This window comes from Folsomia candida, unplaced genomic scaffold (assembly GCF_002217175.1).
Source record: "Folsomia candida strain VU population unplaced genomic scaffold, ASM221717v1 Fcan01_Sc002, whole genome shotgun sequence".
In the NCBI taxonomy this organism is placed as follows: Eukaryota; Metazoa; Arthropoda; class Collembola; order Entomobryomorpha; family Isotomidae; genus Folsomia; species Folsomia candida.
In genome coordinates this window covers 11553451-11569437 of record NW_019091194.1, presented here as the reverse complement: position 1 = coordinate 11569437, position 15987 = coordinate 11553451, and the positions used below count along the sequence as shown (strand labels likewise).

The window sequence follows — 15987 nt, the reverse complement described above, 5'->3', positions numbered from 1 at the left end:
CCAACCAGCAGCCACACATTATCATATGATACGGGTACAATATTCTTTGCTAGGAATGCATCCTGTAGGATTGAGGGGACTTTGTGTTGGCAAGACAGACATGACATGGATGGGGAGGATGGAATTGGATTCTGTTTTGATCCAAACTCGTCTCCAGTTTTAGGCATTTATTATTTCAAAGTTGTAGCAGACCCACTCGCCAACGCTACCACCAAGTACATAAGTAAGCTCAGTTTTTCCTCAAACCACACGAAATCCATCATGTTTACAATTAAAATTACTATTTTCGCCATATATAACTCCCACGTATTCTTGTTACAAAAGAGGACATGGAGTACCTCGTACTTTATGAAAAATTGATTGTGAGAAAGGGTTTAATTTTTTCTTCGTGTAAGGTCTAAACCCTGAGCGACCAATTTCTCTTGTTGACAACCCGATATTCCTATTTGCTATAAATCTTGATCAACAACTGTTGGGGAAACTCAGCTCATCTACACAATTGCATTACATTGTTGTAACTCAAGTCTCGTAGTAGTTGGTTGGTTTTATCAAGAATGTAGTTAGCTGATGAGATTTCTCAGCAGCAGCATCCATTTTCTCCTTCACTTACATTTGTTTGATAGGTTGAACACATTAAATCGGCTTGTTTGACTTTAACCTCTCTGCTCTAGCTCGACAGACAGACCGAGTTGTTGGTGCTGTTGTACTTGCGATCAAAACAGATCGTGAAGGAATCAAGGCTAGTTATGTAGGAATCGATTATCGGCATCGACATCGCTTAGAATACAGAATCCACGGAGAGAGCGACTACGTATGTGGAGAGACGCATCCAATCTTTGAGTTTAGTTGACTGTACGTCTATTGCAAACATGAAATGTGAACACGATTCATCTACTCTTTTGACATTTCGTTCGTCTATGGCACCTGCATTACGCACGAAGAGCGAATTCATTAAATACCAAAAACATCTACGAATTAATTCTCCTCTCGAAAGGCATTGTGATGTCTGAGAGAGAAGTGAATTCAACTTTACTATGTTTGTACGCATGCCTAAGTCTGGTTTCACTGTTTGCAGCTTCTTGTATGTATTTAGAGATAAATATATTTCACTACTCTTCTCAGGTTTATCAGGACAAGTACAGAGGTCGTCATCCCTCATAAAACACACTGCTTGTTGGGCAATGGTTTACCTCTAACTGAACGGAGAATTTCCTCCTTGAATTATCTGTACCTAGGAAAGTTTATTGTGCTGTTAATGCGATCAAATTACTACATTTCCCTATGAAAAGAACATTTCTAATGAGGAAGTACCAATACTGTCCAATCTTTTACAATTAGTTAAATTTAGTAGTGAAACTACCACAAAAAATCATAAAGTTATTATGCGAGAATATGTAACAAGGTATTGATTCTGACAATTCTTTGCGTACTTTATTATGCATATAAAAATTTGCATTTCAGGTGTATTACTTCACATGTATTACTTCATAATACATGTCCACGTTTTTATGGCCATGGACTGAGGAGTGTGATTTAAAAACATGAAAGAAATCTCTGGCGTTTTCTGGAAGTTTTATGAACACTCATTTGTAACGATAAATCTTGCCCGATTAAATAGTAATGATCGAAATGTATACGCTTTTACGAGTTATAAATATGCAGAACTACCAATTACGATTAGTGTTATAATGGCAAGAAGTGCTCGGTCTGCAAACTGGTTTTTATTTTGATAACAACGCTTAACAATAATTAATCTTTTAAAAGCACAGTAAAACATCTGCTTGTCAATGCAGATTTTGAGCATTGTATGTGTGTGTGTATTATATGTATGCAGTAATGCCACGCCATGTACATACGAGAGCTAGAGAGACCCAGGTTTTATAATGTTTTAATGTTCTGCCCCATGCCCATTTTGAGGCCGGCCTCTGCGAAAGCTGTTATTGAGGAAAAATGATTCATTTCTTGTCACAGATTCACGTCAAAACTCCAAGTCAGTCAAGCATGTAACCAGCCATCCAGGCACCCAGCACAAAGTGGAAGCACAGATATGATATGACGTACGTACTCTTGATAAGATAAGCGCGATATAAAAGCGAGCATTGGGAAAGAGAATAATAACTCATAAATTTTGTGCTTTAAAGGAAAATCTAAAATCAAGTCATGATCACAAGCTTGAAACCTAACCTGGTAATCCGAATTGGAATATTTTTCTGTTTACTGTGCTGTAAATCGTCAAGAAAACTCGTTAGAATAATCGTTAGCTGATTACGCTGTTCACTCGCTGTTGGTCGTGGCCAACTGGTTGATCAGCTCTCAAGGAGTCGTCTCAAGCACTAAGTTTGATGTGATGTCTGGCAATATGTAAGTGGTTTCGTTTTTGATAAGTTGTGGAGCAGCAGATGAGAGGGAACAATAGCGCTCTGTGCTGGTGCTGTGGTGTCAAGTAATTGCTCCGTTTCATGCATAAATACATAAATGAAGGACGAGATCATTCTCTTAACGTACGCTGCATATTGAGGGCAGAGACCATCCACAGTCGTCTCACTCGCAAAAGTCAAAGGTCAAAAGTTGGACATTTTACTCTAAGCAAAACCTGATTCTTATTTCCTTGTACAATAGTGAAACCTATTCTGATGGATACCTGTATCAAAATTTGATAAATTGATGGTGTTGCTGACAACAATATTTGCAATATGATTTGTCAAAATTGTTATGCTACACTCTGCGCTCGCTATTTTCTGAGTGGGCAAACACTATTTAATAAACATCCTGTTGTTAAAAAAAGTAGGTAGAAACAGAAATGCTGCATAAAAAGTTCCTGCTTATCCTCCAAAAGTTAGAAAGGCAGCAAACTAATCTACTTAAAAATGACTAGATACGCACAGTTTGTACATATGTCATACGACATGGTCTAAATTTTTCTAAATCAATATTGACGATATGCTTTATTCAATGGTTTTCATAAAACTGAAAAACTTTCGTACCAGGGAAAAAAGCACACAGTACCTGATACACACATATTTATATTACATGCACGCGTACGTTGTGCTGTTTTATGCTCCTCGTCCAATATGCAATAACTGTCATCATGGCGAGTGCATTTAATGTACTAATGTTAACATCTGTACTTCCACTTAGAAGATGATGACATGGTTTAGTTGCTGTGTTCTGCTAAAAGAAGCAGTTGAACTGTATGCTGATGAGAATTTTTCAATTTTTTACACGGTGTACGGTACTGTGCGTGCAGGGTTTTCCCTACATACTCATCACGTATATTTGTACTGGTAGCAATGTCATGCTTGTAAATAAGCATGAATAAGTACAGCGCAGATGTCAGCCAGTAGTAAACACAAACATTTTATTTGCAACTTAACTCTCAGATTAGAAGTTGGATCAGATTCTAAGTTGGGAATTGGGGGACGGAACTTATTTGGTCGTACACACAAGTAAAAACGACTACGAGAGAGCACATCTCGCACAGGTACCATTATTATTAGATCGTAAAATTACCTCTCACTCTCATGGTTCACGACTGAACTTTACTGAACTGCAATTCATGGATTTGCTCACTGAGCATCACAATAGCGATTTATTGCACAAATGACTAACAACTATTATTATAATAACAATCTACAATAAACAGAATAATGGAACCTGCATTTATTTTTAATGTTTGCATGTATGAAAATTTATCCATTCGATAGACATTCCAATAAACGTGTACTGGGCCAAATGCTGCATAAGACTGGACTGAATTGATCGATGAAAAAGTGTAGTTTGAATTGTGTACATTATCATCGCAACACAATTAATAAATGGATAATAATAAAGTACTGAATTGCTGAGGGTTTAGAACATTTTATTCTGCAGTGCATCGAAAATGAGTAATTATTATTGTATTCGGTGTCCATTGTTTAAAATGAGCCTTTGGAATCGATTTCCTGCTTTGTCAGCATAACGCTATAAAACAAAATCGATTTTAATCAATATTTACGAAATCTTTCATTAAGTTTTACTGAAAGTATAACTTGTGCATATTATATAGCCTAGTCAATTGGTGGGTTTATAAAACGATTGGTTGGTGCATGCATATGTACATGGGAAATATGTATGTCGAATTTATGTACATAATTCCGCTCCATACGTAACTTTGGTGAAGTTTGGTTGTTGTAGCTTTAGCTGATCCGTCAATTTATAGAATTTTAGACTGAACATGCACTAATCACACATTCACCAACATCAATAATTCAGCCAAGTTCCACTAAAACCAAGTAAGTTCATGTAGGCAAGAAAACACGAAATGGGAATGTGTGTGTATTAACGAGTCTACAACTACCATGGGCATGCATAACTCGGCAACAATATGCATTATCGATTGACTGGTGAATGTATATTGAGTGTGATTAAACAGACGATTCAAAGTTAAAGCGTCTCAAATTCGCATTTTACTTTCATAAGTATCGATCCTGTGCATTCTCAGTGCAAACGAAACACATTTAAGATTTGGTCAATCTATCCACCAAACCGACTTGCAAATTGAGCGACAAACCAATGAAATAAAACATACAATTTTAATGGAAGATATGATGACGCATATATTGCCAAAATTACTGATTCTTTTATTACTACTGGTGTGCACTTAATTTGCGATACGATTGACAACATAAATGCTCGCACCACATAATATGTATGTACACACAGCATCACCATATTATCCATCTCACTCCTCGCTCAAACTCCTATTTAGTTGCGTGCATACATGCATTATACGCGTTCGTTACAAGCCAAAACTGCTTTGGAAGTGAGGAACATTAAACATATCTTAACGCCTCTACATGCATACATACATCAGCCAAACCTAAAATAACACTCGTTGGACCACATCAGGAATATATCTCCACTTCCAACCAACACCACTTCTATGTATGCAGAGAAGTGAATAGGAATAATAAGTAAATGAATAATACCATCTTCCTCACACATAAATATAATACTTTGCTTAAGATAGTGCTTCTTCTCCTCCTCCGTAATATGTAAATGAACCGCTCGGTTGTGGTGTGATACTAATTCAACACATTAAAAGTTTTAACCAATTCTTAACTTTTGAGTCAGAAGTGTTCTTACTCATTGGCGTGTACGTACGTACAAGCTGTTCATATGCAGTGCACAAATATGCTCTTTTACTCTCGCCTGTAGTAAATAGTACGTAAGCCTAAGCAAACGAGTTGATTTGAACATGCAGGCTACGATAAAAATAATTTCCTTCTATTCAATGCAGCCCATCTCCATCGTTTAGGTTTCGGAGGTTGTGTTGCATTAATGTTTTAAGAATGGTACAAAACAGAGGACCATCAGCTTCACCAGGCTCAGCAGCAGCCAACCTTTTCATGTTTACCCAAACGGTATCCTACTGCGCCATAGTGCCACAAAGCAAATGCACAGATCCTGAGAGTAAAGATTCCATCTATGCTGCAAGCCACCTCATCACAATTTTTTACTTTTAAAATGTTGCATTACGAACATTGAGCAAAGTTATGACTCTCTCGGCTAAGGTGTAGTGCTCACTACTCACGACGAACGAAAAAACCAGCCAACGAATATGTACATGTGGAACCTTTAATAGACATCAAAGAGTTATCGAGATGCTATATTGTTTGGTACACATTGCTCTGCATAATATCCGCGCGATACGGCAAGCATCGACGTCTGCTCAACATTTTATAGCAGATAGATTTGATGAGTAGAAAAACGACCATGTTGTAAAAGTAGATAGTGCGTGTATTTGTGGATGAGAAGAAAATTAATTTCACAAAGTTTAATGGGGTTTGCAACGCGAACGAACGCAGTACTTACTTTAAGTCGATGCTACAAAGTCGACGGCCAGTTTAGTTCTGGTGCATGACAGATTCTATTACATTTTGCACATTACTCTGTATCATTACGACACGGTATTTGATACATATGCTCCTTTATGGTGTAATTTTAGATCCGTTTGGAATTTGAGCTACCATTTCAAGTGTTTAATAAAAATTCTCTTCTTTTACCAACCCAGAAACGTAAATGCATAAGAGTAATAATTACCAACGTACAATGCTGGAGCAACATTCTGCCTGGCATTAAAAAAATTGATATAGTTTAATGTTGTGGTTTACACAGTGCTGAAGCAACTTTACCATCATTGCGAGGCAAATTATGTGGAAAGCCTGAATTGTTCTTATCAATGTACATATACTGTAAAAGCCAGAATTTATACATGCTTATTTTATTATGCAAAATTTTCCACACAAAAACAAACCTCTTCGGGTTCGGTCAGGTTTGAAGAGCATTTCATGTCAATTAACTTTATTACTATCAAATCCACCACTGGCACCGTCATCACCTTATGCTTCGTTAGTTAGAATGGTGCATATAACACTAATATTGGTTATCATCCCGTATGCATGTACCTGTAGATCTGCTCTTTTTTATTCGGACACGTATCAAGCTCACATTTACACTTTTATCTAATCAATGCGAGATAATATTTCCAACATCAAGGCATGTTTGAATTACTTGTCATCAATATCAGCACACACCTCCAACTCCAATTGCACAAATGCACCGATAACAGATTGACAATTGCTTAAATTCGGCCCAAATTGTTTCTCGGAGAAAGAGCTGAAATTGCTGTCATTTGCAGATAATGATCGTAGCATATTGTCAATACATCACATTATGGCCCTCGCTGAGTACATGCAAATTTGAATAGATGCTATCAAATTGCCAATTTTTGTCAGTCATTGTGTAAACTCAAACTCACCTGTCACTCTTGGTACTAAGCTAAGGAGAAGTAAGCTACATTTTATGATTAGACTATGATTTTACATATATGTACGAGTCGGAGAATCAATTGAAATAATATGCATGGGCGGTTTCGCTCGTCGTGTGCAGAAGGGAGCCAGGAATTCTCATTACATATCAAACAAAAAAAATATTACTTGCTAGATCCAATCATTATTATTATTATAACAAACATAACCTGTGGGACTATTTCTAATGCTACGACTATATCCCATCTGCTATATGTACATAAATATATCCACCTTATGCTTGTTCAACATACGTATCCCGAGTCCTTCCGGGGTCCTCCCGTCTAATAGATAAATGTATTTGCATAAGTAATGAATCAACTCTAGTATGTAAAATAAATGTAAAATTTTTCGCTTCACGAGTTGCACAAAGTCTGTCACAAAGTATAATATTTTCGGCATTTGCACAATGCAATACTTGTTCGGTGAGTTGTCAAGATCTCAAATATCAAATTAATCCAATAATCCATCAACTCGTTGAAATATTCTGACGGGGAACACACTTTTAGTCCGACGTCCGAAGAGTTTTAACCTTTCTCCTAAAGTTGTTTTATATATGTATGTGCACCTATACAGAGAGAGGCATTAGTTTTTCTAGCCACATAGGATCACTATTTTTCATTACCTTGCATATGCATGTACATACGCGTGCAAACTGATTTTGCAAAATCCGATAATCAACAAGTATATATGATTAACAATGATTGCAGCTAGCGTACTGTAAACTCGAAGCATATTGGATTTCACGATTTTATGATGGCGTGATGCAGTGCATGTATTTATTATTGGTGTGCCATCCGTACAACAAGTTGACACAAAGATATCATGTGTCAGCTTACTCATGCTGGATGAACTCCTCTCTGTCCCTTGTGCTACATGTTGCAATGCAACCAGACGAAATAAAATTCATTGCGATTAAGATTGTGATTTGATGTTTGATGTAAATTGACTGAGTTTCTTCACTCAAAAGAAGACTCGCTGCTGCTCCTGCTATATGCACATCAACATCATTGCTAAATTTTACAGATGAAAGATTACAACACTAACTGAGCATGGGTTTACCACAATTGAACCCTTTTGACTCGTTTCTTACTATGTATGTACATAGTCTTTGAGGTTTATATGTACATATTTTTGAGCGTTTTCAAATATCAGTCATCACCCTTCCCCAGCTTTGGTGAAGATGTAAGTAAAGCAAGTGGATTTCAGTGTGCTTACAATTTAGCTGTGCATGTATTACGCTGGTCAACCATCTAGTTGTTCTAATAATGATTATATATGTACATACGTATAACCATTTAATACAACAAGATAACTCAATCGTATACAAGAATCCTTTCCACTAATACAAAATTTAGCTTATGTAATTTGTGCTTGTATTTAATAGAGATAATAAAATTAAATGATGAGTGTGTAAAGAAATAGTTTAAGATGTAAACATAAAGTGTGATGCAACACGTTCTCAAAAACATTATGAGATGGCTGTTGTTGTGGTGGTGGTGGTGATGATGAGTTAATTTCTTCAAAGTACATAGCACTTTAGCACTAAAATTATTAAGTCAGAAACTCTTGTTAATAAAGCAAATCAACAATTTTTTTCTGTTGTACTCTGCAACTTTCGATTCTCAGTCAGTCAGTACGAATCATATCTGTCTGTATTACTGTTCGTAATGATGTGGTTCACAAACCCGGATTTGACTGGCTTACTCCATCGTCTTCTTCTCAAGATTACGTCGCCCAACAACATAACATGGTTCCACTTGTCAAAAATAAAAATCGGTAAAGTATTTTTCCATCAAAATTTGAAGCATCCACGTAGTCCATGAGATCTCCAGGGGACAAAAAGTTGGGCTGGAGATTTGTTTGGAAGAATCTAACGAGATTGAGCGAGGGAACTTGAGGGAAGGTAAGTAAGTTGATCTTTACAGCAGCAGCAGCCAACCAGCCAGCCCAGCGCATTTCTCTCTCTCCTCAATTGCTAGGGCTGCTGCTTGAATTGAATGGAATCCGCTCTGTTGGTGAGCTGTGATTGCGATGGGTAACTAATGGTAACCAAACGCTAGCTGCGTGTTCATGGATGGATGATATAACAGAACAGAGGTGGGTAATGAAAGTACAATAAAAATGACGACTGCAGTTCGACCGAAATATTTGGATTGTGGTTCTTGCGTCATTTCGTCAGATAAAAATATTGCCCAACGTTGTCTGGAGATTTTTCAGCTTTGAAAAGTTATTACAGCCAGCTCGGTTTAATCGGCGCATTATTACACTTAACAATAGCGTTAAATACTTTAAGGAATAATTAGTAAGTAGTATTAAATAGAGTTAAAGATGCTACAGCACCATATGCCACCATACCATATTAAGAGTTGGGATTATTCTCTTGGTCGATATAGTAAATTTTACATTGTCTTCTGTGCTCTCTCTGCAAGTAAGGAAATTGCTTTTACCATTTGAATAATGAGTATGTACATTTCGAAGAGTCAGAATTCTAGGAAAGTTCATTCATTTTTTTGGCCCTCTTGTCAATTGAATAAATTGTGGCTTGTGGCAAGCCTTATAAACAAATTTCCTTTCCTAGGATAAAAATTTAAGTACCAGCTTTAATGGAATGCCATCTTGTCGGAATCAATCAATCAACCTTTGTAAAATGCAGAATATGTACGTGCAAAATAAAAAAACATATTCACGATTAGATATTTGTCAAATTTCATAGTCTAAAGTGCTATATAAAAGTCATAATTCGCATTAATTCCAATAATAATTGGTTGCTAAACGTATTATTACACTAATAACACTTTGATAATTACCCGTACTAACTAGCATTTATTTGGTACTATTAGACATTAAAAATTCTTCAAGAAATATGGAAATACACCAACTTTTCAAAATTTAATCACTCAAGTTGGAATCAAGTGCCTACTTCTACTTGATTACTTATGTTAATAAATGTAACATGATAAATTGTGAAAAACTGAAACGCTTCATTATTTATTCGACAAAAACCAATTAGAGAATGCGCAGTCTTTGCACACACCTCGTGGTGCACCCTCCTTGCTGTGCAATGATTATGCACTACTGACACCGCGGAAAAGAATAAATCCCAACTTCTTCTTATGGCACAAAGATAATAATTGTACAATCAGCTCAAGTAAATTAGCATGAACGTCATAGTGTGTTTAATGAATGACGTATCCACCCTCTCTCTCTCTCTCTCATCCACAAGTCGTTGACGTTAAGTTGACAGTTGATCCTTTATTCGTATACATACATGAGTTGGACGGCTAGAAATATATCTACATACGTATACGTGACAACCCTTGTTTGATTTTAAAATTCCAAGTAAATCATTTAAATCGTAACGAAAGGAAGTGCTTTCAAAAGCGTAATAATAGACTTTGCCAAAGATTGATGTACATTGTCTACTAACTTGATTAAAGAAGCATCTTTTCAATTGTCCACAAGTATCTGTATAGGCACACAAGTGAAGTACGTACATAGAGCCCAATATGAAACGTTGCCTTTGAAAGTTTCGAAACACCATAATGAACGGTTCGTTACTCGCTCTGCTAAATAATCTGGTTGCTAAAACTTGATACATGTACATAAAATAATGTATGCACAAAATGGAAATCGTATATACTAGATAACACTAAATCCAAGTTTAACGTTTGCTTTTCCATATTTCGCATAGGATTATTATGGCAAATACCAAAGTAAATAAGTGAATGGTTCCACTTAAATGTGTAAAAATCTGCACAAAGTAAGTCCTAAATAGCATGTAAGAATAGTTGCTCGTTTTAATCAACTACAGTACTTTACCGTGCATACGTGTATGCATGTATGTAAACATATGACGCGTTTTTTGCTGTAAAATTCACGTAAATAAGTCCAATTTCACAATGGTGCTGTTCTGCCAGGAACAATCAATGACGCAAAAAAGCATTATTTATTTATTATAGTTAGCTGATGGATTCGTGCTTGTCTTCCTCGTCAAGAAAGAGGGAGATAAGTCAATAAGTTATAAACATAATAAATACACGAGAGAAGCAAGTCGTTTTTCTCATATGCCAAAATTAGCCAGACCTTTCAAGACGTTAATGCAAAAAAAATTGGCAAATTCATTGAATTTTAAACCATTTATAAATTTTAAATGACAATTTGATTTGATTTAGACCTCGTATGTATATTTGGGACCTATTTTCAATTGTAGATTAGCAAAGGCTGAGTGCTATGACCGATTTTCGCTTAAATTAGTGAAACTAGTCTTCCCTTTCCATGTACCGAGTGCAATTTCAATTAAAATCATTCCTGTCGACTTTGAGTCTTGGTGCCATGTATGTGTACGTACAATAAATGCAGAGCTACATACATCCGTGGATACATTTATGTATATGTAGATGTATGTGTAGCTGCCTACATACACGTCCTTTATTTTCTCTTGCACAAGACAGATGCGAATATCGATTGTCCTAGTTGAACAGCTAGAGCTACACACAAGAATAAAGCTTTGGGAGAGACTCGAACCGTTTCGTTCATGCAAAATTCACAATGCTTTCCTCACACACTTTCAATCCTGTATGTATTCCCTGAGCTCTCAATCACAATTGGGAATTATTATATGCTGAGAGAGAGAGAAAAGGTCGACTTACCTTGTTTTCAAATTGCTGGTCGTCTTCGTTCAGTGACTGTGTCTTCAGTTTGTGAAATTCTTCAGTTAGAAATTTGAGCATTTCTGTGTCCACGAAATGCAACAGCCAAATCCCTAGAGTCCTTCCTTAGAAATACTCGTAATTCAGAGTGTTCACCGTTCTAGCAAGACATTTGCTTGACCGGAATGTCCTTGGTGGAATTCGTATTTGTCTCCGTGTTTTGGACTCTGGTTGACTGAATGGGTGGCGGAACGTTGGTTGCTTGGTTGATGTTGCTGATTTCTTGTGCGAAACTCGTAGTTGAAGTAGCAGTCTATTTTACAGCATTTTCCGTATTCTCTCTCTCTACTCGTGCTTACTTAGATTATAGGGCAGAATTGAGTGGAATGGGTATTTGTCGACTGGTGTGCAGCTCAACTGGTGTGATATTTGGTTGCGGGTATGTACGTATGAAATTGGTCTTCTTAAAGGAGATTCCTAGATTGAAATACCTCTTTCTTCTCGTCCAGCTCCTTTTCTTACCAGTTCCGCTCAGCTGTGCTTGACTCGTTTGTTGTCCAAATTGAGTCTTCAAAAATTTATGTATTATCGAGAAATCATTTATTTCGATTCCCCAAAAGTACTCCAGCCAGCCAGCAGTAGTGGATCGAGCCTGACTTCCAAGACCCAAGTACGAAATGTAATTTTCCTTCTTTTTAATTAAACAATCCACTCAATCCTATTCCAATCGATGGCGAGCGAGTCAAGTTTGACATGCAATTGCTTGCAAGAAAAAGGTGCAAGTAACGTAATAATGTCGAATGGTGATTGGATGATCAGTTCGCCCCAAGTTGCAGCTGTAGAAAATAAAACACGATATAGTTAGTTGGAGAAAAATTGTAATTTTAAATGCAATTTTCGATTCAATCCACATCCTCAAACAAGAAATAATATTGACAGAATGTAATTTAAAGTTCATTTCTATTCATACTGATGGATTGTTTTGTACGCTCAACTTTTTCTCTCTCTCAGAAATTGGAGAAATTACATTTTAGGTACTGCTCAACTCAATCGCTTATAATTACAAGCGTACGGCCTGTTCCGAGTTGAAATCGTCCTGCAGTCTGTACACGAGGACATAAATTAAGTTTGGACTTGGAAAAAACTATGTACAAAATTATTACGAAAACTTATTGATCAAATAAAATGGCTGATTGTTGCTCTGCTTTTTGCGTTATATTGCAAGAAAGAGGAGCCAGCCGATGAGTCGAAAGCTTGGAGATTTGTCTCCTCAACGTAGAAAATATGATTGGGGAATTGGGGCGAAGATAGACAACCAACTTCTCCGTCAAATAATATCATCACCAGAAATTCACTTTCTTTCTGAATGGGCACATCAAAACTTTCACTATGCTCAAACTCTATGAGCTTACAGCTGAGACTTTCTCTTGGGAATAATTTATTTTTTTCACTTGACTCAATTCACTTTTGACTTTCTCATGTCTAATTTAAAGTCTAAAGTGCAATATCCCTTTTTTCTCAACACTATATACGTACGTTCATGATGAGAACAAAACATTATACTTTTGCGCTTATCTATTATGTTTTTAGACAAATTTTTACTAAAATTTTCAATTGAAAAAATATGATGATATTATTGAAGTTAAAAAAACTATTTAAAATGTCACTGGTTTGTACCAAAAAGTTTGAAACAATGGATTTTGCTGATCCTAAAACTAATGTACACAGGCTGCCTCTTAATAGAATAGATTTGTAATTCGAAGCCGCAGAAAGCACATAAACTATACGCTGGGTTGTATTTAGATCCTGTGAACAAATTGAAATTGATTGAGTGAAATAATTGTAAATTCAATGCGGTCTGAGTTCAAATTCTGCCTGGACCAACCAGATCGAGCTTAACTCAATTGTAGATTTTGCTGTTTACCAGACTGAGAGTTGTAATGTAATGTTTCCACTTAAATTTGGTGATAATTAAGGCAAGAACAGTGTGCGGGTTTGCAGACTAGCTGTGGCTACAAACTTTAAAGTTGGTAAATATGTATAAATCTGTTAAATCACTTTAATTTAGATTGTTTATTGTCCTAAAACAATTTGCTGGAAGTGGTAGCTTGCGGTTATAGCTGACTTTGTCGGGTGAAATTAGTCTCCATTATGATCTTGGGGTATTGAGATAAACTTTAAAATTTCGCATTTCCTTGCTGTTTTCATTTAAATCCAATAATTAATTTAATTTAAAATAACACGAATTTCGTTTCTAAAATTCTCAATTTATACAAAGATACAAATGATACCCAGATTTCGTTTTAAACAACCCAACGTTCATAGGAATTTGAACTATATACGTTCATATAAGAGTTTGATTAGTTTTACTGGAGATTTAGATTAAAATAAGATTCGCAGTCTGTATTAAATATAATTTCCGATTTCTCATTCACTACATATAAAAATCAAAGGCATACAGATTAAATTTATGTTTTCTTTAGTTTGACATAAAAATGTTTGTCTTTACAGTTCTACTTTCTGAACCAATTTTTTAATGCAGTTTTATGTAGGTAATTAGTACTGTACTACAGCAGACTTGAGTAAATAAATTAACGTTGCTCAGAGGTTTAATTATAAAAAAATAATTTCCTGTTTTCAACAAGATACACAAAATGTAATTTCCCAAATTCAATTTGCTCAGCCAGCGTCTTGGGATGGAATCTACTACATTATATATTGCACTATATTCATACAATTTGTCTATAATCGTGTTAACAAGCTTGCAATTCCAGATCAAAGGGTAAACTGAGAAAAAATGAATTACGGAGAAAATAATAAGAATTTTTGGTTTTTATGTTTTTCTGATCTAACTAATCAGAGTAGTTTAGCTTTCACCTTTCAAAACATGCAAAATAACAAATTAAAAAATATAAAAGATCATGTCAATTGGAGAAAAATTCGGTAAAACTTTTTGCTATTGCTACATTACGTGAAACCTCTAGAATCACAGTACAACTACCTATTTAAGAAAAATATTTTAATTACTTTCTAGACCTTTTATAAAACTGATGAGTTTGTGTAGGTTACAGCCACTGTCAATTGTGCAGTGTGTATGTAGCCAGTATTTTCTCCAGGTATTGGATCAGTAGATAAGTAGAGCACTTAATTTCCCAAGCTTAGCTTAAGGTACAATAATTCAGGTAAAATTTTCACAAAATATCAACTGTTTCCCTAAACAGGATGCAAGCTGAACTTTGCTAAAACCCAGGAATATTCCTGGAATGTTTTAATACATCAAGTTTTTAGAATACTTCAATATAACCAAGTTTTTCAAAAATTCTCAATTTTCCCAGGTAAGTCACTTTTGTTCAAAACTGAGGAAAACTCATGTCAACGGTGGTGAAATGAAACAGGGAAAGTTTGTCACTTGAAAAAGTACTTTAGTGTAATTTTGAAACTGGAGTAAACTTTAATTTAAGTAAATTTAAGTAATGAATGTGGGTGTGACTCTGACCATAGGAGACTATGTTATGTAACTATCTATAATACGTTATGTGTGTGGAGATGGGTAAAACTTCAAGTCCACCAAAAAGAGTGGAGGGTGTGGGAGCGGAGAAATTTGTGTGTTTTCACAGCAGAGGTTACAGTGAAACTGTGTCTTGGCTGGAATTGTGAGCTGATGTGGATCAAACCTGCCCAACAAGCAGACCAAAAAGTGCTCTGGAGTGCGATTTCTATTCTCTCTGCCTGCGCTGCGTGCTCAGCCTTACTTTTTCCTCCTCTCCTCCTCCTGCTGCGTTCTTCTCACGACTCACTTTCTCCAAACGGCTACACTCCAATCTCTCAAAAATCTTACACTTTCCTCGCACAAGGTTTTTTTCAGCTCGAAGTCGGAAACGTACAAAATTTCACTCTCAATTCATAAATCATGAACAATTAACTTTCTCCAGTCGTGGTTGCTTTTATTGTTCACAAAATGTCATTAATAGGAACGAAAGACGCTTTCTCTCTAGAAAATTACTTTTCCTTTTTATTCAAAAATTCAAATACAATTTATTGCTTAATTTTCACTAATTGTCTGATTTGAAATTTGGCTAATGTAATTTCTCGTGGTTTCTTATGCACTGCAGGTTTTTAGCCAAGTCTCAAATTTCCCCAAACATTAATTGAAAGGTCACCTCAGAATTTGCCAAGAGGAAGAATCCCGAGATCAGAAGCCAGAGTGTCTGCACCTTTGCTCTCGTACGGTCTGAGAGAAACTGAGAACACTTGCCGGGCTACACGGCAGATACTACCAGAGTGGTTCTGGCAGTGGAAAACTACGGTTGCGTATAAGTATAGTAAACGAGTGTGGAAGAGGCCACTTTTCGTCGGGAAGTAGCGAAGTTTCCCATTGATAAGTTGCCCCATTAGCCCCATGAAAAAAGGTATGAGGGCACACCCCCTCACTCCAAGAACACGGTGGGGTGGGTCAATCCCCGAAAAAGTTTCGAATTTTGAAGGCC

The 15987-nt window shown here is 36.2% G+C and overlaps 1 protein-coding gene across 5 annotated transcripts in view; it reads right to left on the bottom strand.

The window, feature by feature from the left end:
• The window catches only part of LOC110842880, a 191621-nt gene extending 175854 nt beyond the window's left edge, over window positions 1–15767 (bottom strand). Inside the window, exons 1-2 of one of the 5 annotated variants that reach the window (XM_022088736.2) lie at window positions 15661–15767; window positions 11501–12336 (exon numbers count right to left, since the gene is read on the bottom strand). In XM_022088736.2, the coding sequence (XP_021944428.1) occupies window positions 11501–11581 (81 nt within the window). In that variant the 5' untranslated portion in view covers window positions 11582–12336; window positions 15661–15767. Of the gene's footprint in view, window positions 1–11500; window positions 12337–14527; window positions 15161–15252 lie in introns of those variants that run through there. The other 4 variants (XM_022088735.2, XM_035848647.1, XM_035848646.1 and 1 more) reach the window with 4 other exon arrangements.
• Between the last annotated feature and the right edge of the window lie 220 nt (window positions 15768–15987).